General features: G+C 41.1%; 2 protein-coding genes across 3 annotated transcripts; one reads left to right on the top strand and one right to left on the bottom strand.

The window, feature by feature from the left end:
• Positions 1 to 1674: 1674 nt before the first annotated feature.
• Positions 1675 to 6423, top strand: SYNGR2 (synaptogyrin 2). The gene is made up of 4 exons (XM_001371182.5): positions 1675 to 2143; positions 4416 to 4653; positions 4842 to 4981; positions 5215 to 6423. Exons 1-4 carry the CDS (start codon positions 1958 to 1960, stop codon positions 5410 to 5412), a joined length of 762 nt encoding a protein of 253 aa, XP_001371219.2. The 5' UTR covers positions 1675 to 1957; the 3' UTR covers positions 5413 to 6423.
• Positions 6424 to 9627: 3204 nt separating this feature from the next.
• On the bottom strand, positions 9628 to 27638 carry TK1 (thymidine kinase 1). Of its 2 annotated transcripts, XM_001371158.5 has the most exons (7): positions 27399 to 27638; positions 27214 to 27245; positions 24062 to 24172; positions 14684 to 14777; positions 11226 to 11315; positions 10239 to 10358; positions 9628 to 10102 (listed from the first exon to the last, which is right to left on the bottom strand). In XM_001371158.5, the coding sequence occupies exons 1-7, from the start codon at positions 27462 to 27464 to the stop codon at positions 9911 to 9913; spliced, it is 705 nt and encodes a 234-aa protein (XP_001371195.1). In that variant the 5' UTR covers positions 27465 to 27638; the 3' UTR covers positions 9628 to 9910. The 2 variants fall into 2 exon arrangements, with proteins under 2 accessions (XP_001371195.1, XP_007483002.1); XM_007482940.3 differs by lacking the exon at positions 27399 to 27638 and having other exon boundaries at positions 27159 to 27221.

Raw genomic sequence — 27638 nt, 5'->3', positions numbered from 1 at the left:
TTTCTGTAATTATCCCACTCTTCATTTCTTATAGCACAATAATATTTCATTACAATTATATAGCACATCTTGTTCAGCCATTCCCCAATTAATGGACCTCCCTTCAATTTCCAATTCTTTGCTACCACAAAAAGAGTTGCTATAAACATGTTTGTACAAACAGATCCTTTTCACTCTTTAAAAAAAAAAAATTCTTTGGATGCTGGCCCGGTAGTGATGTTTTTAGATCATGGGGTATGCACATTTTATAGCCTTTTGGGTTCCAAATTGTTCTTCAGAATGTTTGGATCAGTTCACAATTCTACCAAGAATGCATTAGTGCCCTAACTTTTCTGCATCTCTTCCAACATTTAAAATTTTCTTTTCCTGTCATATTAGCCAGTCTTACAGGTATAAAGTAGTACCTTAGAGCTATTTTAATTTGCCTTTCTTTAATCACATGATAGTGATTTAGAACATTTTTTTAATATGACTAATCTTTTCTTTAAACTTTGGTTATGGAGAGCAAGTATCCTCTCTCCCTCCAGATTTTAATCTCTGAAGCCTAGACTTTAAACATGTAAAGATTATTGCTCTAATAAGTACCAAACAGCTCTGGGGTTCAGGGTTCCCTCCTTTTCAACTTCAAACCTCTTTCATTCTTCCAAATAAACGTCTTATGTCTTTAATGTCTTTATTTGCATATAACTGTAAATGTCTATGGAACTGGTGCTTTCCAGAAAAAGACTTTGCATATTGTGCAGGGGGAGGGGAAGTTTTTGTTTGGAAGGTTGAAGTGGTCAGAGATGCTGAGGGACTGGGCACCTGGCAGCTGTCCTGGCCCCTCCCTGAGCCACTTTCTGGTCCTAGAAAGAAAGAGTGTACTGTACTTTAATGCATATTCCTGTCACACAGGGTCCTGACTGAATTTATGTTCAAATAAATGGAGAAGAAATGGGAGAGCACCAAGACAAAAGAAAGCCTAAGGGTCTAGGCAAAATCTCTACTTAGCCAAATTTCTGACTTTTTGCAGATACCAATAGGGTCTTTTGAGTCCACCCTTAAAAATTCATTTCCTTGAGTACTAAACTTTTTTAGATCTTGACTAATCTGAGAAATATTTGGCATTTGTTTTAGTGGACTCCAAGATCAAAAGGAAACAGTGGTGTAATATGAAATTTTAGGACTGGGATGCTTCTCATAATCCAACTATATTCTTCCCAGGTCCGAATATATTTCTGTATTGTGTTTAATTCTAGATGTCATTTTAGGAAGAACATTGGTGAAGGCAAAGTGGAGATTGTGCAGAGGGTACTGTCCAGAATGAAGGACTTTGTGGTCAAGTTACATGAGGATCAGTTTAAGGAATTGGGGGGGGGAGGGGGCGGTAGCGGGGTTAATTGGGAGAAAAGATTTGTGGGGGACGACAGCTGCCATCAAGTATTTGAAAGGCTCTCACGTCAAAGAAGGATTAAATTCGGTCTTTCCTTGGTCCCGAGAGGAAGCACCTAAAACTCCGGGAGGCAATTACGAAGAGAACATTTTATTTGGGGACAAGGGACTTTCTAAAGACCAAAGATATGGAGAGGAGAAGTGGGCTGCTTCTGGAGTTCCCCTTCCCAGGTCTTCAATCACTGGACTGACTACGTAGGCAAGTTTTAGAGGGGATTCTTGGACTAGTTGAGCGTCCAGGTCCCTTCCTTCCTCTTGGAAATTCTGATCTCGTCGTGGGGTGGAGGGGTTGGTCTAGGAAAAAACTTCAATGTTGATGGAGGTTAATCAGTAAAGCCAGTAAACCAGAGTTGAATGGTTTGGCCCATTTGGGGCTGACCTTGGGAAGCCGGAGCCCTGGAATCCCTGCCCAAGACCCCGCCTCTTCCCTCGAGCAGGTGGCGCGCGGACCGCGGGCCCTGCGCCCATTGGCCGAGGACTCCCAGGCAGGGAGCTGGCCCCGCCCCAGGCGCGTGGAGGGCGGGGCATGGAGCTCCCGGTGTCACCCTCGGTGCCGGGAGCCTCCAGTTTGCGTTCCACAGGCGGTGGCGAAGGCGACGACGTCAACGTCAAAATGGACAGCGGGGCCTACGGGGCGGCCAAGGCCGGCGGCAGTTTCGACCTAGAGCGATTCCTGAAGCAGCCTCAGGTCATCGTTCGGGCTGTGTGCATGGTGAGCGCCCCGAGGTCCCGAGGCAACAGTGGAGACGCGCCCCAGGCCCGCGGGGCGGGGGCGGGCAGGTCCTTCCGGAATACAGCAGGTGGCAGGCGGGGGCGTCTCCGCTTCCTGCGTGCTCTGGGCCCCAGTCCCTGCCTGCCGAGCCTGCCCAAGCACTCCTGGCCCTCTGCCCCCGGGCCGCGGCAAGCGGCCAGCCAAACCCATCTACCCCTACCCCCACCCCCGCCCCGCTTGGGCCGTCTCTTCCGGGACTGGCATAACCGGGTGGCTCAGCTGCAGGGCAAACTTTCAGTAAAACCGAGGCAGGCCCCAGCCGCCCTGCTGGCAGTGGGAGGGGCCTGGGAGGAACTATGGGGCAGGTGGCAGGCTGTCTGCCCTATCACTCTGGGGTTGGGGATTTATGAGTACGAGACTTTTAAAAAATAGGAATGAGAAAGTGTGGCCTGAAAAGAGTGACCCCAGCCCACACCAAGGAGCGTTTGAGCCCCTACCCCAGGTGGGTTAGCTTCTGTAAAACAGGCTGGGCAGAGCCCTATGATACCAGGTCACTAGTTTGACCAGTGTTGCTTCTAATCCAGCCCAAATCTGAATCTACTGCTACTTACATTATGTAGAATCGGTTAGGGAAAAATCTGCCGCTGAATGTTTAGAAAACCTTGGGTTCACTGGGGGAAGACAATGTGACTAGTACTTGAAATGAATTCCTTGAATCAGGGTGACAAGAGGGCATCAAAGATGTCTGGACAATGCCTACTGATACTGACTGGCACCCCAGCACTGCCTAGTATGTCTCTTGCTGATGTTCCTCTCCTATATGACTACAGATTGCCCTGTAGTCTGCTCAAGGGGAAGGTGATGGTTAGGGTGGAGGCTTGGTAGTGCCAGGGGATGAGGAACTGCACTACACTTTCCCCTCCCCCCACAGATTTGTAGATTCTTGTTTTAGCTTTAAAGTTATGGTTTGATTTACCAGAAAACTGTTGGGTTCTATTTTACATGAGAGTTCTCTAATGATTAGAAGAGTGGAGGCTAGTCCCTGAGGCAGCATTGTTTTAGGGGCAGATCAAACCCTTGACCTAGGGCTAGGAGTGCTAGTTGTAGGGGATTCCCTAGCCTGAAATAGATTTCCTCAGAAATACAGTCCTTTGGGACCCTCTTTTTAGATTCACAGTTAGGACAAATGTGTGCTCCTTCTGTGAAATCATTAACTAGGTAGATTAATCAGGGCCTATAAGTATACTTGGAGAATACTTATTCTGAGGTTTATAAGCTTCAGTCTGGCAACTCAACTGTCTTTCTCACTCCCACCTTACCCCCCCCCCCCCATGGCTTTCATGAATAGTGTTAGTGTAGCAGTTCATCTTCACTGGAAAGCTGGCAACACTGAATCATGTGGCCTGTATTGTGTAATGCCCCTTTATTTGGTGGCAACATTTATATCAGTGCTTACAGAAAGAATAAACAAGAGCAGAAACCTTTGAAAACTAGGCTGAACAATCTCCATCTTAGGGGACTAGACCATTGTGGTCTAAACAATTTAGCTATTCTTTCTGGAAAATATTCCTAGGCACATATCCCTAGCAGAATTCTACCCTTTACATGAGTGTGGTGTTCATTAATGGACATTTATTAAACAGTGAGGATGCAGAGATGAAGTATTACATAGTTCCTGGACTCAAAGAATGACATTCCACTGTAGGGGGTGAGATATGGTATGATGACAGGAATAATAAGGTATACACATAAATCTAATATAAAGTAGAGAGTGATAGGACAAACAATGCTCTAGGGATATTTGAGGAGAGACAGAAAATTTTCAGTTTAAAGGATATTGGGAAGGTGGTAAAAGTGGTGTCTTGAAGGAAAAGAAATATTCTGATAGGCAAAGATATGGAGTTGGAATATATTCTAGGCATAGGGAAATGGCCTATACAAGTATAAGGTTCAGAGAGCAGCCACTTGTCCTGTTTAGCTGAAATACAAATGTATGTGCAGTAATGCCATAAAGAGTTGATTTTTTCCCTTCCTCCCCATTAAAACCATAAAGTAATCACATTATCATAGAGTACATAGAAGTCATGAAATGAAATAAAATCACACAAAATAAGATATTCAGAAAGAGGAAGAGCCAGGGGTATCATCTGGGCCCACATCAGCCTTCCCCAGGTCTCAACTCATTTCAAAATTCTGTAGCTTATGGGGATCCTCATCCTGAAAGTATCGATATGGCTTCCCAGCTTCATCAGGTACTCCTTCTCTTCATTAGTTATTTGCTGTGATTGTGTTCTCCTGCATCATTGGTGAAGGCTACGTTAATAGACCCGAATCAACTGAGCTCCACTGTATCTTTAACGGCAATGAGGATGCCTGCCGATATGGCACAGCCATCGGGGTGCTTGCCTTCCTGGCTTCTGTCTTCTTCTTCGTGGTTGATGTCTATTTTCCCCAGATTAGCAATGCCACTGACCGCAAGTACTTGGTCATTGCTGACATGGTCTTCTCAGGTAACTTTCCCAATGGGCTTTTGGGGAAGGGGACCACGTCTTTTCCCTCTTTCATCTAGTAACTCCCGGGGTAGGGATGGGGAAAGAGATACCATATTCTTTGGTAATTCCCAGCAGCACTTTCTTACTTGAGGGGGTGGGTGACTATTATGGGAAGCTGGCTCTTCCCCATTCTATTTTCTCCCCAGCTTTCTGGACCTTCCTCTGGTTTGTTGGATTTTGTTTTCTCACCAACCAATGGGCAGCCACCAGTCCCAAGGCCGTGTTGGTGGGGGCTGACTCAGCTCGGGCAGCAATCTCCTTCAGCTTCTTCTCCATCTTCTCCTGGGTATGTGAGGATCTGGGACCATGATCCTGTGGTGGGTGATGCTAGAGGTATGAGTTTTGGCAAATGGAGGGTTGGAGTCAGGAGTCTACTCAGATTTCCAACCCAAACTTTTCTTCATTTTTAATGTAGGAAAATTGGGGGGGAACCCCTAGATATCTTTTCCCCTCTCCCTCCCCTTCTTTTCTTTAAGCCTTTCCATCCACCCAAACCCTGACAAGCCACTCTTTCTCTAGGGCTTGCTGGCTGCCCTTGCCTACCAGAGATACAAAGCTGGGGTAGATGACTTCATCCAGAACTACATTGATCCCACTCCTGATCCTGCCACCCCCTATGCCTCCTACCCAGGAGTTGCTGGAGACAATTACCAGCAACCACCCTTCACCCAGAATGCAGAGACCACTGAGGGCTATCAGCCACCACCTGTGTACTAAAGTTGAATTAAGGCAGCATGTAAAAGCCAGTGGGGGCAAAGGGAGGTGTGGGATTGACTTAGTCTTCACCTTGGGGGAGAGGGAGCCTTTGAATACTCTCCATGTTGTCATTAGCTACCTCCTACTTATACCCCATGCATTTTCAAACCTGCCATATAATTTAAGGTACTGCTTCATTCCCTTCAGGAGGGATTGAAAAATCTGCCTTTGGACAGCATTTTTAAAACAGTTTTGGATATTAGTGTTTTTTCACTGCTTTTTCCTTTACCTGGGACAGCTATAGAATTGGGATAATCCCAACAGTGCAATTTACAGTGCCTTGTATCTTCCCCTTCGTCTCAGGGGAACAAAATTCATGGTGATTTTGGTGGTTCTAGCAGTGGTTGTTTTGAGTTCTCTGCCAGGAATCATTCAGTCCTGCTGAGACATTCTGTGGTGCTTGTGTGAATGTGTGTGTACAGGGTGTTTGTGTGCCTTTATGCTTGTTCCTTCTGTTGCTGGTGGGCTCTGATGTGTAGTGAGCTCCCCACTTTGATCTCAGCACATACACACTCCTTTGCTCTCAGGTCTATAACCCTTTTATCTGGGATTATTCTCTTGATCCCTGCTTTCTTCCCACTCTTAAGGACAAAGTGGGGACCACCCAGGTATCTAGCCCTGAGCCCTTTGTGGTTACTGCTGTATTTTCTGCTGGTTTTGTGTTCTAAGATTGCCAATCCATATCCGTCTTGGTGCTGGGGTCTACTTGGGGGTTGGTGACAGCAGGGGCAACACTGCCTAGGCCTTCTACAGAAATCCTTTTGTAGCTGGGAATGGTTTTGCCTAATCTGCTTTGTAAAAATATTCTGCCATTGTTAAAAGTATGAAATGTGAGACAGGGCAAGAAGGCATGTCTACCTTGTAGCCCCTGGATGGTTCTGAATGTATTAAAAAGCCATCAGAAAAGAACATCCAGATTTTGCATTTTGTTATTGGTTGGAAATGGAATAAAGATATATTGTGTATAATACATTTACGTGTGTGTATTTTTTACATAGGTGTATATTTCTCCTTTTGGCATTGTTATTATGGTCTATGGTTACTGGTAGAAAGGGAAAGGATATAATTTGGGTGGTGGATTTCTACTATTTGTTTTGAACTAAATTGAAATGGAAACTCAACAGCTTTCTTAGTCCTTGAAGTAATCTCCTTTATTATTTCTCCTTTCAATTAGTTTGTTTGGTTTTCTGCCTGAGGTCTCATTCCTCTTCTTGTACTCAGCATCTTAAATGTAGCAACATTGTCCAATTTATAAATCTGACAGTTTTCCTGTGCTGTATTCCTTCACTAGAGCTGAGGCTCTTGCAAATGGGGGAGAGGGTGTGTCAGTCAGGTAGCATCAAGTCTTTTATTTGCCAGGCATTACATTAAGTGATGGAGATCTGAAGAAGCAAAACAACTTACACAATCGAATGGAAACAACATACAAATAATGCTATATAAGCATAATTGTATCCAGGATAAAATAGAAGGTAGTCTCAAGAGGGACTAAGATTAAGAAAGACTTTTTTCAAAAGGGAGACTTTAACTGGGACTTGAAGGAAGCTAAGTGGAGTGGGAGGCAGAAATGGGGAAAGAATTCTTAGACATTAGGGACAGCTAATGAAAACAGACATGGGAGGGCAGTTTTGTGTGCAAGGAACAGCAAGACTACTGGATCAGAGTACTTAGATGGAAATGAGGAACTTGAGTTAAAGTTGGAGGAACCCCAGTGACACCTCCTGGCTCATTACTACACCTCTTTGATGTTCCAATGTAAAGGATAATTTTAGCGTTGTGACTTAAAAATCTAAAATTTAATTGGTCACCGGGGAAAATTCCAAATAATAAAATACCCAAGTCAGCTGGAAATTTATGGTGATTTAATTGATATGGTGGAGATTAAGAAGGAAAAAAAAGAGTAGGATTTCTCCCACCTGGCTAGTGTGGGGGGGGGAAGGGGGGGAGATTAGGAGATCTAGAAAGTAAGATTTTGGAATGTGAAGGAATCAACCTGAACTCCAAAAGGGCTTAGCCTTTTTAGCCAAGATGCCTGAACCTGAATCAGCTCAAGGGCAAACTCACCACCAAACCCAGACAAATAACTGCCACCACTCCAAGATGTCGGAACACTTAGCACTCTGCCAGCAAGTTGCCTCTCCAGGGAAAGAGAGAGAGCAAATGATGTGCCTTATATAGACGGTTTTAGGTCACTTTTCTGTGTCTCATCTGTACCAATGATAGTTTAGCTTGACTTAGAACAGCCCAGGGGTCTGTCTGATTTTTTCTGCACATGTCTGCTGAAGGCCATTTCCTCAGATAATCATATCTTTGAGTATGATGCAGGCATTCCTGATCTTGTTAAACTAATAAGGGTGGAGAAATGTATAGTTCCCAAGACTTGATTCTGTTAACCCAAGTATCTCCATTGTTACTAATCAGGAAATAGCTAAATCAGATCTTCTAAGGTATGGCCCGAGTAGGGTAGTTTTAAAATTCTGCTTTCCGATTTGTTTCTTTTCACTGTTGCCCTTTAAATTTGTTTCTCCAAGTCTTTTCTTTACATTCATTTGCCAGCTTCATCCATCTCAAATCAATTATCAATAATCCTCAAACAATTCCAAAATCACTATTGTTCAATTTCAAAGCCTAGGCTCTGAATTTTATATATTTCCTTTATATTTATATATATACATATATAAAGGACATATATGTCCTGTATATTTCTTCGGATGTTCCTGCCCATGGTCACTTCTGCCTTTTCACTATTAATGGTACCAGTCTTCCCCATCAGTCCAATTCACCACCAATCTAATTCTTCCTCCTCACTAGTTACTAAATGTTGCTTATTCTACCTCAAAATTTTTTCACTCACATTTCTAACTTCTGCCATCCCATTTCAGTCCCTCATTACTTCACCTGTACTAACTTTTAATACTTTTAATTGCTCCTGAATTTCTACATTCTCAAATTCATCCTCAACATGTATCATTGCCACATTAATTTTCCTTGTGCGGTTTTGGTTTTGTCACTTCCCTGTCAAACACTTTCAGTGGTTTCCCATTGAAAACTAAAGTCCAAACTTCTTAGCCTAGTGTCCCATTCAAAAAAGGAAAGGCTTTTTTTCTCCTTTATACTTTATTCACTTATTACATTGTGCTTCTTCACTTATTTGTATCCATATTTTATCTCAATGGAGATAAATTGATAAATTCATTGAAGATGAAGACCATATCTTAATGTCTGTTGAATGAATGGATGGCTATGATAGATTCAAAGCCCAAATAGCCTGATATTTTCTTCTCACCCATATGAAGTCTATATTCTTTGCTCTGCTTTAATAGGTCATTAGTGCTAACACTGTTTTCTTAGGGTAAGCAGGCTGTTGTGCTCTCTTCCTGATAAACAGCAAATATGTTCCACAAACAGAATCTGGCTTCATAGATCTTGGTCCCGTTAGGCTCTTAAATGACCAGTGCCGAGGAATTCTCTCAACAAAATAAAGTCAGTAAGTCTCTCAGAAGGAGGTGCTATAGTATTAATGAGAAGTGAGAATGGTTGGGAGAAGAAATCCCCCACCCCCCAGCTCATTCTAGAAACCAATTTTATCCCATTGTGGGAGGGGAAGGCCATGACTCCCTCATACCAAAGGAAAAACCCAGAAGGCTAGACAGAACAGTATCTAAAGGCCAGTTTCATTTTTCCTCATCTTTTATAGTATAACTTTCCAACCACCTCAATTACTCCCCCCCCACACCCCCATCCAAAAAGACCATCATTTTAAGTTGAGACATATCAAGCTAACCAGAGCCCAGGCAAGGGCCACAGTCTGCCTTCTGACTCATATTCTTAGGAAATTAAAGCTCCTAGGTTTGGAGGAGCTGCTGGAAGCCAGCTGGTGCTTTTATAGCACCCCCACCCCCACTCCCCAAGGCAGGGCAAGGAAAAAGTTTGTGTTGGTAGAATTAAGAAAAAGCAAAAATTTATGGCATATGAGTTTTCAACAAGAACAGAAAGTCAAGATAGATACCACAGATGGAGAAGTTAATGTCCTCTGTCCTAGAATTATGTCATTACTCAAGCCAGAGGAATCAGAAAAACCCGTAATGCTCTGAATTAGCTGCCTGCATAAGCATAACTCTTACTGTGCTGAGGCAACTCAGGGGAATAACAAAGATTTTACTTAGAAACACAGGCTGAAGGAAAGTGAGGTATTTTACTAGCAATTCTTGTAGACCAAAGAATGGGAAGGGTGGAATCAAGTTGTATAAGTCTTGGGTTCAAAAGGGTTTTTTTTCCAAGATATAAAGCACTCTTCTTTCCTCTTCCCCCAATTCCTGGGGTCTTTTTCTGAGGGATATAGGGGAGATAATAACAAGGTCCAAGTAACTTTTACTTTCTCTCTCCCTCTCCCTCTCCCTCTCCCTCCTTGAATTTATCTCCCTAGGTCAAAGCCAGACCCAGGTACAACCCTATTGCCTCAGTTGCTTGAACTACATTGTAGAATCTGTTGACTAGGAAAGAGTTTCCGACAGCTTGTGGTATCTCCTGGCTTCCCACTCTGGGGGCAGTTCTCTTTGTTCTCCAGCCCAGTAGATTGTCCTGAGACTTTCTTGAAATAGCAGAGTCGACACACAGAGTGATATTTGTCAGCACCACCGATCACCTCAACCTAGCAACAGGGAAGACAGAAATGTGATCTCTGTTAAAGAGGCTTTCCACAATACAGATCATTCCAGGAAGTTAATTAACCCAGTGTGGCCACATTCCAGCAAAAAGTCTGAGGAAGGGCTTAAATGAGAGATTACCTCTTTCTCAATCCCCAGTCTCTTGGTATAAGCAGCTTCCCGGAAGCACTCCATGCACACTGCTGTTAGTTTCACCACACTCTCTGCCAGTGGCACCAAGTTTAGGATATTCCCAAATGCCTGTGATCCCACACAAATAAATGATGGTATTTAAAAATAACATCAAAACATACAACATCCTTTGGCTGAAGTACTTTGAATCATGACAGTTTGCTGTGATCATACTTCAACTGCTTCAAAGCCATCTCTTTCTTCTATCTCCTTGAAACAACAGGCTAAGTAAAATATTTTTTAACTTGCAGCAGGTACATTTTAGTTTGCTTACAAATACCATGCAAACAAGAGGGAACTAGGAAGAAATGAGGTTTGTTACAGTGATGGCCTCTTGCTTAGTTAGTTAGTCACAAGCTAGTTGACATAGTTGAAGCTGTAATGATGATTCAGTTTTTAAAAAGCTAAATTAATACTGTGTAGTCATAATGACAAGTTTTGGCCTGGGAGGTACCTCCCTTTTTTCTTGGAGAGGTAGGGGACTACGGATGTAGAATACCATGCATAACACCAGGCTTTGTTGGTTGGTTCGGCTGAACTGCTTTGTAATAAGAGAAGGCTAACTGGTTGATTGGGAAGTGAGGGAGAAATCTTTACAGAAATGACTGATGTGGAAAAAAATTATCAATAAAACTTTAATTTAAAAAATAAGAAGAGGGGCAGCTAAGCTAGGTAGCACAATGGATAGAGCACTAGTCATGGAGTCAGGAGGCTATGGGTTCAAATCTGGCCTTAGACACTTCCTAGCTTTGTGACCCTGGGCAAATCACAACCTCAGACGCCTCCCCTTACTGCTTTTCTGCCTTATAATTGATACTTAGTCTTGGTTTTAAGGCAGAAGGGTAAAAATAAATTTAAAAAATAACAGCAGATTACTTTCTTTGCATTTCCCAAGCATTTAAGTCCTTATCTGGAGATCATAGCTAGGAATCTTACCTTCCTCTGAAAGGTCCCATCTAGTGCAGCTACAATTATTGTCTTCCCAGCATTTGCCATGGTCTCACTGAATTCCACAATATCTGGGAACTAAAAACACCCCATGAGAGAAAGAGAGAAATGGAGAGGTGGTGAGCTCCTGTGCCAAGGAGGCAAGCTTCCCATGGCTCTTCTTTGATGCTTTTGAAGGGAAATGTTGATGAGCAAAGGAGGAAGAAAAAACACTTAATACTACAATTCATGTTCTTCAGACTTTCCCCTCTCCCTGGAAGGAGAATATACATATTAATTCCTACCTCCTTTTCCTTCCTAACCATATGTACCCTATACATTTGTAAAATTACATCAAACACTGTGAGCCTCTGTATGTAAGCATGTTGTCTCTACACAGACAGTGCAGAAGCTAATTTTTGTTCTGCTCCAAGCACAAAAGACAGTACAGCTTGGTGTTAGAAGCAAATTTCTCTCCATTGTGTCTCCTAGGAACCCTGGCTCTCAATCTATTGAACCACCTGCTGCCTTTAGACTGCAGGGTCTCTTAAGCATTTCTCTCACAAAAACACAGTATGTGTTCTCTTTGTAGCAACCAATTACCAAGATGATCAACTCTTCATAAATGTACATTATGCTTTATTGATATATGTGCCTCTCTGTAGATGCAGCAAAAACACCTCTTTTACAAACTGAATTTGGGTAAATCAGATCTTACATAATCCGGGTAAGCTAGGTGGCTTAGTGAATAGAGAGCCAGGTCTATAGATGGGAGGATCCTGAGTTCAGATCTAGTCTCACACACACTTCCTAGCTAGTCCTTACCCTGGGTAAGGACTTAACCTCCATTGCCTAGCCTTTACTGCTTTTCTGCCTTAGAACCAATACACACTATCGATTTTAAGACTGAAGGTAAGAGTTTTTTTTTAAAGTGCATAATTACTTTGTTGGTTTGGCAAACGTAGACTTTATTGATTTAAGAAAGATTTTAAACTATCTAAAAATCATGGAAGAGGAAAAGGAAAAACAAGGGAAGAAAAGAAATGGAGAGGGGAAGAAAAAAAAGGAGTCTCAAGGTAGTTGAAGAGGGAAGGGGATGGAGAAAGAAGGGTAGGGAAAAAAAGTCTGGAGACAAGCTACAGTGGGTCCTTTGATTCTAGTCAGAAGACCTCAGATCTTATCACCTGTTTTTCTCCTTAACTACTTGTGTGACATTAAGCAAGGCCCTTAACTAACTCTTTGAACCTTGATTTCCTCATTTATAAAGAGAGACAAGAGATTAATTAGGTAATTATTAAATTGAAGTTCCTTCTAGGGCTAGAATTGATCAGGCCCAATTAATCAACAGAAGAGGTTGAAGAAGACAATGCAATGCATCCTGTGGCCCCTCCATCATAATTTATATAAGGGGCTCAAGTATCAGGAATCCATTTTTTAAATTCAGACCTTTGATTTTGTTAATGTGAGGAATACCTAAAGAAAATATCCTCTTTTAAAACAGACATGCTACCTGCTACTAAACAACTGTTTCTCAATGTATATAAGCTTAAACAAGAGTTGCTCCAGGACAGTTGTTAAATGCCTCTAAACTCACATAGAGGTTGGACTTGAATCCAAGTCTTTCTGATTCTATGGCTATTTATTCAAGAAGTCAAGCTGCCTCTCTAGCAATTGATATTTGACTAAATTTTAGCCAGTGTTAGTTATTCTCTATAGCTGGAATCCACATAACTTCATACCCAGAATATCTACCCCAGAAACAGTTATTACTAAAATGAATGGAGGTCTTAAACATTACTAACTCCATTAAAACCATAAATATTTTTCACAACAAATCATGGCTCATTCCCCTAAGTCAGAAAAGTAAAGATGGATGGATATACAAGTTCTGGCCATAAAGACCAGAAGGAGCAAGATTACAACAGCTACCAAGGGCCCTTGGTATCAAATGCCTTTGATGGAGACCTCACCTCCAACTCTTCCTCTGGCCTCCCACTTTCTGTTGGCTTTTGACCTCCCGATGCAGGACTCCTTCCTTGGGTTTTATTGTTCTACTTTGGTAACCTTCTATATCCTTCTCCTTGTCAGATTCTGCCCCCCTCCCCTCATTCCCAGGGTTTGGGCCTTGCCCATTTTGCTATAGGTAATATACACTTGATAACAAATTCCTTTTCTACTCTGGTTTCTGCTCATAGCTCTTTACTGACCTCTTGGCTAACACTATCTATTCTAGAATGTCCTTTAACTCCTGGAGTTCCTTGTTTAGATTTAGAATTGGAGACCTTAAAGTTCATTTAACCCAACTCCCATATTTTAAAGAGGAGGACAATGGGAGGTAAATACCAAAGACATGAGTACTAATTAGATCAGCTCGAATTCAACCTCAACTTCCTAAACTCCAAATGGAGAACTTTACCTTTTCCACAATTATCCCTAGAGATGAACTTGGTCAACACCAAATAAAAACTAATGATTTGCCTACCACTTGATTTCTTTGAGGCCCAGGATCATTTGCAGGGCCAGTTAACAAAAGAAATTCAGTTCTTTCCCTTACTGAAATTTTTATGAGTAAGCAGACAGGTTCAAGCACAGAGTTTGCTATACAAAGTGTTACTTCCTTCCTCATGTATCCATTGCATTAGACACCAGGATATCAATTGTGGGTACTGAGGAAAGACTGAAAGATCATTCAAAGGGGTAGCTAGGTGGTTCAGTGGATTGAAAGCCAAGCCTAGAGGTGGAAGATCCTGGGTTCAAATTTGACCTCAGACCTTTCCTAGCTTTGTGACCCGGGACAAGTCACTTAATCCAATTGCCTAGTCCTTACCATTTTTCTGCCTTGGAACCAATACTTACTGATTCTAGGACAGAAGAGTTTAAAAAAAGAAAGAAAAGAAACTTTAAGTAATTTTCAATAATTAGGCCAAAGATTGTTAGCAAGAAGAATCAGGTCCTAGTAATGAGGGAGAACTATTTTGTGCCTAGTATAGTGCCCTTGCACATAGTCCGTGCTTAGTCAATCAACTAATTGATGTTTGTTGATTCATGAGTAGATACTGGTTAGAGTTTACTTTCATCTCTTCTACTTACTGAGATAGGACAGAAGGACAGTAAAATATCCTTTTAGGACCAGGTAATTTTTTGCAAAATACAAAGCTCTTAAGGTACCAACAAAGGTGAAATTGAAAGAATTCCCATCTGCTGAAGTCAGGAATGGCTTTTATAATTAAATTAGGAAACTAGTGTTGTTGAGTGGCTGACAGTTTTAGTAAATAAATGAAGGAAAGACTTACAATAAATATTCAATAAATTAGGAAATGCTTAGGGTTCTACTTTCTACAAAGCTTCACCAAGCCATTTCCTTCTTCCTTCCCTCCCACTAATCTCAACTGTTAGCTTATCTGGATTTCCAATAATGAGGGAAAAGTTTGTAGGACAATAGAAAGAAGTTCCAGGAATAAACTTACAAACTGTCCCTCATCAATACCAATGACAGTCACAGCCAGGGCATTCTGCGCCACATCCCGAAGCAAGCAGGCTGGCAGTGCTTCCATAGTGTTCCTGCAGGGGTAGCAATCATGATCTCAGATGAAGGAATAGTATAAATAAACTTAGATAAACAGGAAAACTACATTTGACTGAAAGATACCATAAACAATTAATTAGCATCAATACTAAATGAATTAAAATCAATAAACATATGAAATGAATGGCATAGCACCAAATACTTTAAAGGAAAGTCAAATGAATTATAGGGGAAAAGAGACAGAAAAATTACAATAGCAAGGGACCTTCAAATCACAGATAAATCAAGGGCCTAAATAGAATTTTAGAATAATTAGATATGATAGATCTGACAATTATTGATTGGAATTAGGAAGGAATATACATATTTTTAGCTATGCATAAGACTTTTACAATAATTGGCCCCAGTATTAGGACATCAAAACCTTATACATGCAGAAACACAAAAACATTAAATACATTTTTATCAGCCACAACACACTAAAAATTATATTTAATAAATCAATAAAGGTCTCCTGAAGAAATGAAAATGAACTAGAAACTAAATAATTTAATGATAAAGGATAGTAAATCATAGAACCAATACATAATTTTATTAAAGCTGATGACAACAGGCCAAATGAGACAACATAATAAAGTTGGCTGCAGCCAAAGTAGTCTTTAGGAGAAGATTTAATACTTTCATCAGTAAAAGGAGTAGAATAATGAATTGGGGCATAAGACATAAATAGAGAAAATCATAATAATTTTACTGCAAAGAAGAGCCAGAGAGAATTGAAGTGAAGGCTTTTGGCAACTGACAACAGATATGGGGCTTTCATTCTCAAAAAAAGAACATGGGAATTAGGGGTGGAACATACACACATATTATTAGAAGTGGGGACTCAAGCCTTCTGACCTCAAATGTGTTCTTTCCATTACATATGACTTCTATCTAGCAATTTGAGTAATGTGCTTTAAGTGTATCTATAGAGTTGAGTTAGCTATTAAATGACTTGTTTAAAACCGAGAGAGAAAATAAAGATCTTCAGAGTATATTGGAAAGGTATTTAACAATATCAGTCACTTTGTGTACAAAAATAAAGACTTATAAATAAGGTGCATTGGGTTGGGAAAAAAAATCTTGCTCCCACCTAAGGCTTCTACTGATTAGACACCTGTTTATTACATGAAAGCAAGTGCTCAGCATTGAACCTACTTAACTTTCTGTGTCATGTTTCTGTGTCAGTTTGATGAAACAGCTTTTCTCAGAATAATGCTTTTTAGGTGCACATAATATGTAGAACAAAGGAGGTCAATCATATTGAAGTGAATTATCAAGATATATACTTTTTAAAAGTTCATATACCCAAAGGGCTATAGAACTGTGCATACCTTTTGATACTATAATGCTACCAGGTCTACATCCCAAAGAGATGATTAAAAAGGGGAGAGGATCTACTTGTAAAAAAGATTTATAGCAGCTCTTTTTGTAGTGGCAAAGAATTGGCAATTGAGGGGATGTCCATTGGTTAGGGAATGGCTGAACAAATTGTGGTACATGCTGATGATGAAATACTATTGTACTATAAGAAATGATAAGCAAAATGATTTCAGAAAAAAAGCTAGAAAGAACTACCTGAACTGATGCAGAGCAAAATAAAGCAGAATGTTGTATATAGTAAAGCAATATTGCATGCGAGGAAAAATACCTCCACATCCTGACATGGTACCCCATTGGTGGATATTGAAGAGTAATGTCATATCTAATGACCTGGTTGGCCTGATATCTCCTGGTGTCAGCCTGAGTGTCAACATGCAATGTTGTCGTGGAGAAAAGAGCCTGGGGGATTTATAAGGCAAGCACGAGAAGGAGAAGGAGAAGGAGAAGGAAGGCCTCTTTACTTCCACTCTTGAAGAGACTGGGTCCCTGGGCTGGCTGGTGCTTGGCAATCAGCAGTCAGCTTGGAAGGGACTATGCTGGACTGAAATCTGGGACCAGATCTTACCTCAAATTAGTAAGGTTAAATTTCTCTCTCTCATTAATAAATGCTTAAAACTCTGGCCTGGCCCCTTTTTATTTTTAACTATTATACGATTATTTATGAAAACTTGGCCACTCTCAGCAAAGCAATGATCTGAGACAATCCTGAAAGATTTAGGGCAGGGAATGCTGTCCACCTCCAGAGAAAGAACTGTTGGAATTATCTTTCACATCAATGTATTTATGATTTATTTTGGGGTTTTGATTATGTGAGTGTGCTCTTGTAACAATGACTAACATGGAAATGTGTTTTGCATGACAATAAATTTTTTTTAAAAAGCAAGTTCAAAGAACTTGATTTAGAGTCAAAGTGTTCTATAAATCAAACCTATACTATACCAATAGCTCACCTTTGTGCTTGGATAGATACGAAGGGTTAGGAGTAGGGTGGGGGTGGAAAGAGGTAGAAAGGGAAAAGAGTTCTCAACAAAAAAGGAATGTTGTGATGAAATTTTTTTTAACCCTTACCTTCCATCTTGGAATCAATACTGGGTATGGGTTCCAAGGCAGAAGAGTAATAAGGACTAGACAATGGAAGTTAAGTGACTTGCTCAGTTACACAACTAGGAAGTATCTGAGGCCAGATTTGAACCCAGGACTTCCCGTCCCTGGGCCTGCAGCTCTCAGTCCTCTTGAGTGTTTATATCCCCCCATTTAAAAAAAAAATCTATGTAATAAAAAAACTATTTCAGATGATAATTTCTATACTAAGGAAACATGAAATACCTGAATCAGGAGATCAGGTTGGAGAATAGATAAGATCCTGAGCAAATCATGTCCCCTTTCTGAGCCTTTAGACTAAATCAGGGGCTCTTAACTTTTTTTGTGTCATGGATCTCTTTGGCAGTCTGGTAAAATCTCTGGTTGGACCTCTTCTCTAGAAATAATGTTTTAAAATGCATAAATCAAACACCCAGGATTACAAAGGAAATCAGTGCTACTGAACTCATTATTGAAATGTAAAAAAAAAAAAGGGGGGGGGATGCATTACAGCTAGGTGCTCAGTGGATTGAGACCCAGGTCTAGAGATGGGAGGTCCTGGGTTCAATTTTTACCTCAGACACTTCCTAGCTAGGGGCAAGTCACTTAACCCTCATTGCCTAGCCCTTACCACTCTTCTGCCTTGGAATCATAAGTATTGATTCTAAGATGGAAGGTAAGAGTTGAGCAGTAAAATACAACCCTTATAGTAAGGGTAAAAAAAAAGCCCGTTTGTATAGTTTGGCTTTAAAAATGCACAAACTATGTTGTTCGCTTAAGCATTTCTCATTGACTTTTGATCTAGAAGTTGGGGGATGCCTTTTTTTCCCAGACTAGTGCTAAAAAAAAAAACAGCAGAGTAGATACTAGTGGTGATACCCATTTATCTATCCTGGTAGATTAAATCAAAGAACTTTACTGCTATGTCTAGATCCATATCAACCTCTCTCTAATCACTCACCCAGTCACCATTTAAATCCAAATCCATTCCCTCTAGTCTGGATTATAGCCATAGTATCCTAATTGGTTTTTCTTTAGTTCTAGGCATTCCCTTTTCCAATTCATCCTCCACACACCTGCTGAATGAACATTCCTGGAGTATAAGTGTAATCACCTTACTTCCTGATCCCCAACCCCAACCCCACAAAAAGCTCTATTGCCATGATGACAAACCAATGGCACATTTGCCAAAGATAGCACACAGAGACCTCTCTTTGGGCACATGTGCCATCATCCACAAGAGTTAGTGACTAGAAAGGCAGAGGGACTCAAGTGAAACTGCTCCCTTCCCCCTCTCCACCATGCCTCCCTGCCCCTACCAGCCCAATGGAAGCACTTATTCCCTCCCCTAAGTGGAGCACTTGGGTCACTCCCCTCCTTTTTTCTGACCCATCTGGAGTAAGGTGGGGGTGGTGGTAGCACTTGGTCTCTAAAAGGTTCACCATCACTGCTCTAGTGGTTCCCTATTGCCTCTAAAATAAAATGCACATGCCTCTGTTGGATATTTATAGCTATTTACAACATAGTTGTAGTTGATATTTCCAGGCTTATTACATAAGACTCATTCATTATTTCTATATTTTAGCCAAACTGGTCTTTTTGCTGTTCTTCACACATCACATTTTCAGTTTCCAGGCCTTTGCCCAGACTGTCTTGCATGACTAGAATTTACTTCCTCTTCACTCCCACATCTTAGAATCACTTCTTCCTTCAAGGATTAATTTTATTACCACCTGTCATTAGGTCTTTTTCTCCAGCAACCTGGACCTCCTTCAAAAATAACTTGAATATATAGGCAGAAGAGTGCTAAGGGCTAGGCAATGGGGGTTAAATGACTTGCCCAGGGTCACATAGTTAAGAAGTGTCTGAGGCCAGATTTGAACCTAGGACCTCCCATCTCTAGGCTTGGCTCTCAATCCACTGAGCTACCCAGCTGCTCCCCCCTTGAATATATATTTTATGTGTACATGTGGTCTCTCCCAATAGAATGTAGATCCATAAAGGGCAGGGACTCTGATTCCCCACTACGACCACCATTTCCCCATGTTATAATAAAGTACATTGGATAGAATAGATGTTTAATAAATGCTGCTTGTTTGATTTGGAAAAAAAAATCCATGGCACAAGAGTTGTACTGAATGAAGTTGGAGATTTCACTCCTTTTTTTTTAAACCCTTACCTTCTGTCTTGGAGTCAATACTGTGTATTGGCTCCAAGGCAGAAGAGTGCTAAGGGCTAGGAAATGGGGGTTAAGTGACTTACCCAGGGTCACACAGCTGGGAAGTGTCTGAGGTCAGATTTGGACCTAGGACCTCCCATATTTAGGCCTGGCTCTCAACACACTGAGCTACCCAGCTGCCCCCTTCACTCCTTTTTTTCTGGAAAGGATTATTTACTGACTCTGAAAAGAAAAAAAAATTTGATTTTTAATCTGGATGAAAAAGGAGTGAATTTTGGGAGGGAATACTCAGAAATACTCCATAATTTTCCATTTAAAATGAATGGGTGAAAAAAAGATATTTCATTATGAAAAATTAAATTTAAAAAGATAAAATGAACAAAAGATAATATGGCAAGCTGAAGAGGCTGACTCAGGATAGAGGGCATGCTTTAAAATTCTGGTCTCTACTATGACAGTGATAGCGAACCTTTTAAAGATGGAGTGCCAAGCCCTAGCCTCCCCCTCCCCCAAGTAAATGCTGTGCCCCCCCACATGTTGTGTCCTCCCCCCCTTACCCCACACAAGGGAGGGAGAAAGTACTCCCACTGGGCTGCTGGATGGAGGAGTGGAAGAAGTGAGGAATGTCCTCAGCAAGTGTAGAGAGGGGAAGGGCAGTGGCCTGAGTACTCTGCTCCCCTCCAGCTCTGCCACTTATGAGCCACCCACCTTACCCTCTGTGTACTCCCATTGGGCTGCTGAGCAGAGGATGTGAAAAAAATGTCATCAGGCTCAGTGGAGATGGAGAGGAGAGCAGCTCTACCCAAGTCCCTCTGCCTTTCGAGTAATGAATTCCAGGAGTGAGGGCTGGGAAGAGAGGGAGAGAGGGTGGCCAAGTGCCCACAGAAAGTGCACTGCATGTCATTTTTGGTAACTCTGCCATAGGTCTGCCATCACTGTCCTATAAGGTCCTAGGCTCATTATATTTTTATTTTATGACTGTTTTTCTGTCATTGGGCTGATGCCACATCCTCAAAACCCATAAAATGTACAGTAAGAAGGTAAGCAAGCATCATCCTCACAAAATGATGCTATACAAAAAGGGCAGGGGCTCCCAATGTGCTCAGGGTAAAAGGTGCTACAAGGAAGCAAGGTGGTTATGACAATCAAATAAGGCCTATTTTCGAGCAGGGCTAGGGAAAGGGGGAGAGGAGAAGGGGGAAAAGCCTCATGGATCAGGTTAGAACAAAGATCCAGGTTTGAAGATTGACAAAAAATTGGCATTTTGGAAAGCTACTACAAGACCTTTATTAACTGACAAAAATAAAGAGCCCACACAAAACTTAGCAACCTAAACAAGTGCTACAGGACCTGTCACGGATGTGAAGGGGACATTTACAGTGGCAAAATCTGCATCGGAACACACACTCAGAGGGTCTGAGCAGAAGTTTTATACCTTAAAGATGGACTTGGTTAAGAACAGGTTATCAGTGCCTAATATGAGATTCAAATCAGACCCAACTGTGGTAAGGAAATTCTCTGGGGTTGCTTATTGATAACAGTTTTGTTTCTTAACCTCAACTGAAAATTGGACCTAGGATCCAAATCTATACAGGGATCCTAGGTATATAACCAATGTTGCTGGCCTGAACCTCTTCCATTTAGGAGTTGAGATCATTTACATGTTTGAAATAGGATCAGAATGAATCCTAACAATGGAAAAAAGTAGAGACTGTCATTGCTTACATATTTATGGTATTAGAACCACTTAGCGTAAGTGACTCCATATTGGAGTCCTATCACTATAACTAACTACATCATTAAGTTATACATTTCAAAAATCACAACCATCATGGAAGATTTTATTGATATTTGAATGTATTGAGCCTGCATGTCTGAAAGATTAAGAGATTAAAGACCATTAACAGATGTGAATACTTTGAACTGAGAGGAGAAAAAAAAATGACGAAATGCCCATTCTAAGATTCATCTTTGTTTTCATAAGAAAAATAACTAAAATGTTGATGTTCTAATATTTATTTTCTTTGGTCTTATATTTTTTGTTTTGGGAGAGATAAGATTTGAGTAATCAAGCCACACTATCTGAAGTTTTCCTCACATAAGAAAAAGTTAATAGTTGAAGCTGTGGCCAAAAAGACACTGAATCAGGTTTGAATGTGATTCATACAGATGTGTCTAATTAATCTTAGCTCAAAATCTTTTATCACTCAGAAAGTTCAACTGAAGATTTTAGGAGAGCACTGGCTGCCAGTACTATTAAAATCAAATACTGACTGAAAATGGATTCAGGAAGTCAGTGGGTAGAGAATAGGGACAAAAAATAATCAGGAAAGTGCATAATTGAAAATCTGGAGCCCACTGACTTCCTGTCATTTCATACTTCCTGTAGACAAGAAATAAATTGAATGGACAGTCCTACTTTCTCTCTCTTTGGCTTGATAGCAAGGATGGTGGTGGTAATTGCAGGGATTTTGAATAGGCTTATTAGCCATGGGCAAGTGGTTGGTTTTATTTTGTATCCCTTTTATTCCTTTATTTTTAATGATCATTAATAAATCTTCTAAAATATAATGTTTTTATTATTGAGATTTAACGTTAATTTTTACAAAAGGAATAGCTTAGATTAGAACATAACAGTCATGGGGCATTTGAAAAATTGTGGCTCTATAACCTTCAGGGTTTGTCCTACTTCAATGTATTATCCTGATGACTTAAGTGGCTCATAGATACATGGGTCAAGTAATTCTGTGGAGAACTATTTAATAGTGACTAAAATGCCTGGTTGTATATCATTAAACTTTAGTGATTAAAGGGATGGCCCATTAACTGAGAGAACTGATAGCATTAATTATGTGATAAGGGGTGGTTGGGGATGGCAGCTATTAAAAAAGCTATAAAAAAAGATAACTTATAATAGAAGACTTGAATGGAGGTTACTGGCCCAATAATATTACTTCATTTTACATAGCTATTTCTATTGTCATACCCAGATTAATAAGAGTTTGAAATGAAAAAGTAAAAAAAAAGGAAAGTAAGAATGACATATAGACTGTCATTAATATACAAAGTCTATTTTGTGAAAACTAAACACAATCATTTCATAACAAAACAAATCTTATATGATACATAGTTCTGTTCTTAAACTTTAAAAGTATCTCATCTTCTAAAAACCAATAGAAGTATTACATTTTAATACCCCTTTCTCCCTATATAACCCAACAAACAAAAACATAAGCCATAGGTGAAAAGAATCCCAAAACATTGACCTCTGATAGCATCAGTCTTTAACCATGGAGTCCTCTCAAGGGACAAGCAAAAGATGATGGTAACTCTACATAGCCCCAGAATCTTGAACTACACCACTCTCCTCCCCCAAAAACAGAACCCAAAGGCTTCCAAATTGGGGAATCAAGTACGGTTGGCTGCTAGAAGGTTATCCAGTCTTGAATTCAGGGTTATACAAAAGACACATGAAAGCTTACTGGATAGAGCTAGGTTTGAGAGTCAAAGACCCAAGTTAAAATTCTACCTCTAACTCTAGCTATATGACCACAGTCAAGGCAAGTCAGTTAAACTCTGAGTAGCAGGCAGTTCCAAGTCTCTAAGACTAAATTATATAGTTGCAAACTGAATCATATTAACATATAGAAATATATAGAAAGTATAGCCAGTGTAGACTTCACCCCAGGTTTCATCATGAACCCTTGGGTTCATCCCCTAAGGCTGTGATGGCAAACCTATAACATGCAGAGACCTCTCTGTGGGCAGGTCTTCAGAGCAGTCCCTGGCAGAGTTGCTCCCTTACCCCTCTTCACCATGCCTCCCCACCCCTCTGCACTTAGTCCCTCCCCTGAGCTCATGTCACTCCCCTCCTTTTTTCCCTCTCCTGTCTGGGGCTAGAGGCTGCAGAGGGGTGGGAGGGGAGGTCTCCTCTCCTACCACCCACCCTGGCTGGGCCTAGGCCCAGCCACACCCCCTAAAAGATCTCCACTTTTCTTCCTTCCTTCCCCCTCACCAGCTGCCAGTCTGGGAGGTGACCCCAGCTCCCTCTACCCCCACTCCTACTTGTGTCACAGCCCAATAGGAAGGTGAGACTGGATTCAGGGGTGGATCTCATGGCAGGAGGAGGTGGCTTCCCTAGGCTTGACCCCCTGGGAGCCTGGCCCCACCCCAAAATGCAGGGGAGGGGGGACTTGCAGAACAAGCATGAGTCCCTAAAAAGTTCTAAAAGGTTCACTATCACTACCCTAAGGTAACTGGCTGGTTAATGAAATTTTGTCCTGCCCCAAGCTTAAGTTTGACATCATGGTTCCCTGATGTCAAAAGGAACAAAAAAGAAAACCAATGCCAGGGCACTCTGGGATCCACCTAAGCTAATCCTGTCACAATCATAAAACTAAGTACTTATCCCAAGCACATTTGATGAATAAACATTCTAGGACAATCTGGGAATCTATATAATCCCTGGGGCCTTGGGATTTGACCTTAACATCAAAGCAGAAAATCATAGGACTTTCGTGTGCGCTCTAGCTCTCCCTCTCCCTCTCTCTCTCTCTTCCTCTCTCTCCCTCTCTCTCTCTCATATAGACCTAAACTCTAACCAGGGAACCAGAATGAAATTTGGAGGAAGGAACTGACCGGTCATGTGTGGAGAAATTTTTGCTGTACCGAGTGTCTTTGGCATACTTGATCACGAGGCACTTGTACTGGGCGATCTGGAATCGTCGGACTCTACGCATGAGCTCGGTGCTACAAAAGTCAAAATGGTCCCCCAGAACAGGGAAAAAGGTATAATAGTCAGCACTAAATAGCCCAAAACACAGAATGTGTACTCTCTTACCCTTCCCAGGGAATCCAGGGAATTGCACAATCTAAGCTGAGCACATTATATGAGACTGGAACCCAATGAAATAAAACATTAAGGCATTTACATCACACAAGTGAAACACCTCTGCTCCTGATGAGGAGTGGTTCTCCTTGTCAGTGTTAATCCACTCATATAGTAGTCACCAAAGGAATTTATAATCTATAATGTGTAAATAAGTGAGCATAAGATAATTTGAAGAGGAGCATCAACAAATTGACTTATCAGGAAAATGCCATTTGAATTAAGCTTTGAAAGAAAAACAAGATTCTAAGATGCAGATGTGAGGACTGTGCACATTCCACATATGGAGTGCAAAAGCAAGGAGATGGTCGATGGACTGTTGAGTTTAGGGAACAGCTAGTAAATCCAGTTTAACTGGAATGTAGAGCACATCAAAGGAAATGATATGAAATGAGTCTGGAAATGTAGGTCAGAGTAGATCATGTAGTAATGACAGACTAAAAGTATCTTGCCACAGTGACAATAATAAATAATGATTTTTTTGAGTTAGATAATGACATGAATGGACCATCTCTTAGGAAGATTATTTTGGAAATTATATGGAAAACAACAGAAAAGAAATAGGGACCAATTGCTATTACAAGAGTCTAGGTGAAGGGGGGAGGGGGGAGCCTGAATTAGGATAACAGCAGTGAGTGGAAAGAAGAGAATGGATCTCATGAAGGCAGAATAGAGAAGACTTGGAAATTGACTAGATGAAGGAAGAGTGTAAAAGGAGAGAGAAGAGTCAAGGATGAGGGGAGAAAAGTGAAGAGGGTGCAAGGCAGGTTCTATAATAAACTTATTTTCAGGAATGGAAAAGATAGGTGATGACCCAGGTAAAGGAGACTTAAAGAAACAGTCGCATTAGTTGAAGGAAAGCCAAGAGAGTGGTGCCATGGGAGGAAAGCATGCCCAGGAAGGAGGAGAGGGGATAAGGTAGTCCATGTAAAAAACTGCAGAGATTAAGTAGGCAATTGTGAGAAATAGCCACCAGATTTAATAACAGACACAAAATGAAATTAGTTTTAGTACCAGTAGGGTATGGAAGCCAGCTTGAGGGAATGAAATAGTCAAGTGAGAAGTCATTTTCCCTGAGCTGAAACTCAAATAAATGCTACCTGCCCCAGGGAATTCAGGTGGTTGGAATCTAAATCTTTCCTTACGTTTCTTCATTTTAATATTTTTAAATTTTTGAATGGCTAATGAAAGGATGTCCTTTTTACACCTTTCTTTCCTCCCCCTTTCTCTCCAGCTTTAATACAGAAGATAAATGGTGCCATGGTACCATGTAAGGTAATGATTGGCCTTTTCCTCAAAATTTAACTCAGGATCCAGAAATTCAGAGTAAAATCAAAGAGAACACAAAGAGAGTCGACTCTAATAAATAGCTTGTGTTTGACTTGGTATTCTGCACTCTTCAGAACACTTTCTCCTATTTGTGCCATTTTTGTCTCACAATAAAACTGATAGATTAGATGGGTAAAATTATCTTGTTTTTACAGAGGAACATGCTAAGGTCAGGCTCATTAAATGATAGGCCCCTAGAATCAAGCAAATTTAGTGGCACAGTCAGGTCTAAAACTCAAGTCCTCTTATTCTGAGGCCAGTGCTCTCTGATTTTTTACTGATTTGGTAGAATCAGTAAAAGTGAGAAGAGTTATAGCTTGAGGGAATGAAAGTGAGAAGTAGAGGGGTATGTTTTTAAAGAAAAGTGGAGATGTGGGCATGTACATTGAAAACCAAGAAGGGATCAGTAGATAAGAAAAGAATGGAGAGATCCAAGGGAGAATAACTTAACTGAAGAAACCAGCTTTCAGAGAAGGCCAAGAATAGGATGAAAAGAATAAGTAGAAGGATTGGCCTTGGCAAAGGAAAGGCAGGAAGGTGACACAGTCTAGTCATATAGCCAGGTCTGGAGTCAGGAAGATCTGAGTTAAAAGTCACTTTTAACTTGGGCAAGTCACTTAGCTCTGTTTGCCTCAGTTTCCTGTCTGTAAAATGAGCTGGAAAGGAAATGGCAGATGATAAAGATACTCCACAGTATCTTTATCAAGAAAACCCCAGATGGGGTAACAGAGTCAGACCTTACTAAATAACAATAACCTCTTCTTTTGTAGAACCTAGATCAGGAAAAAGGAAAGAAAACAAGTTACTAAGAAGAGATTGGCTGTCAGAGCTTTTTCAGATGTCTGTTCCATAGGGTAAGAGCATTAAATACAAGGTCCCACACCACGTGTAAGAGTCAAGGTGAAAGGAGTTTCTGCATCTCTGAGGGTCTCTAACTAATCTGCTCAATAAACTTCAGTTGCCTCTAGATCAAATACAATCATTTAAACTCTTCAGCATTTAAAACCCTTTATGTTTTCTCCCCCAATTATGTGAACAAAGAGAGAGCAGGGGCTACAAGCTTTAGTCTTTGTATCCCCGTCATAACTTGGTATATAATGGTTTTTTTTTTCATTCATTTGTGAGTGAGTGTGGCTCCAATTTGCCCTTCCAAGCTTAGTATTTTATTCTCCTTCCCTTATCAGACTTCTTGCTGTTCCTCCCACAAAACATTACAATCCTTTCTCTGAACACAGGCTATATCCTCCCCTACCAGCAATGCTCTCCTCCTTACATTCACATATAATAAATACTCCAGTTTCCTTAAAAACTAAATTCAAATGTCAGCTCCTACAGGCCTTTTCCCATGAACACAGCTGTTAATGCTTCTCCCCTCAATTTACCTAGCATTAATTTTGCTAATGCAAATACACGTATGCAATTACAAAGGTATACAAAATTGTTTCCCTCTTTGGAGGCAGCAACTATTTCTTTCATTTCTGTCTTTAAAGCTTATTAAGTATTCATTGGCCAGTTTACCCAAAGGCTTGCTGTCCCAATTCACCGTCTCATGTCCCTCCCGTTCTGAGATTACCTTTTCCCGGAGAACATAGGCCCCAGGATCACCTGCCAAAAAAAAAAGAAGAAATTTCATTAGGCCTTTGGACACAGGGCAGCAGTCCAAGGTGATCACTTCTGTCCGCACAATGTCTTTTTCCCCTGAGTCTAGCACCTGGAACCACAGCTGGTTCCGTTGAACCCTCCCCTGGCCACCTTCACCTGGATTTGCCCCCGGACTTTGCTGGGGGAGCCGGGTAGTACGGTGGGCAGGTTAATGCAGCTCATCCTGAGTCCAGAGCGTTCAGAGAAGTAGTTCACCTACGTCAGTTCAGCTGCTCTCGAAGCGCTAAGGTTCCCGCGCCGCCTGACTTTATCCTGAGTTCAGCTGCCAATAAGAAGCTCTCGCGCCATCGCCGGACCCAATTCCGACCGAGCGAAGGACCGGCGGGAGATTTGACT

This window comes from Monodelphis domestica, chromosome 2 (assembly GCF_027887165.1).
Source record: "Monodelphis domestica isolate mMonDom1 chromosome 2, mMonDom1.pri, whole genome shotgun sequence".
Taxonomy (NCBI): Eukaryota; Metazoa; Chordata; class Mammalia; order Didelphimorphia; family Didelphidae; genus Monodelphis; species Monodelphis domestica.
This window is presented reverse-complemented; position numbering and strand designations above follow the sequence as displayed.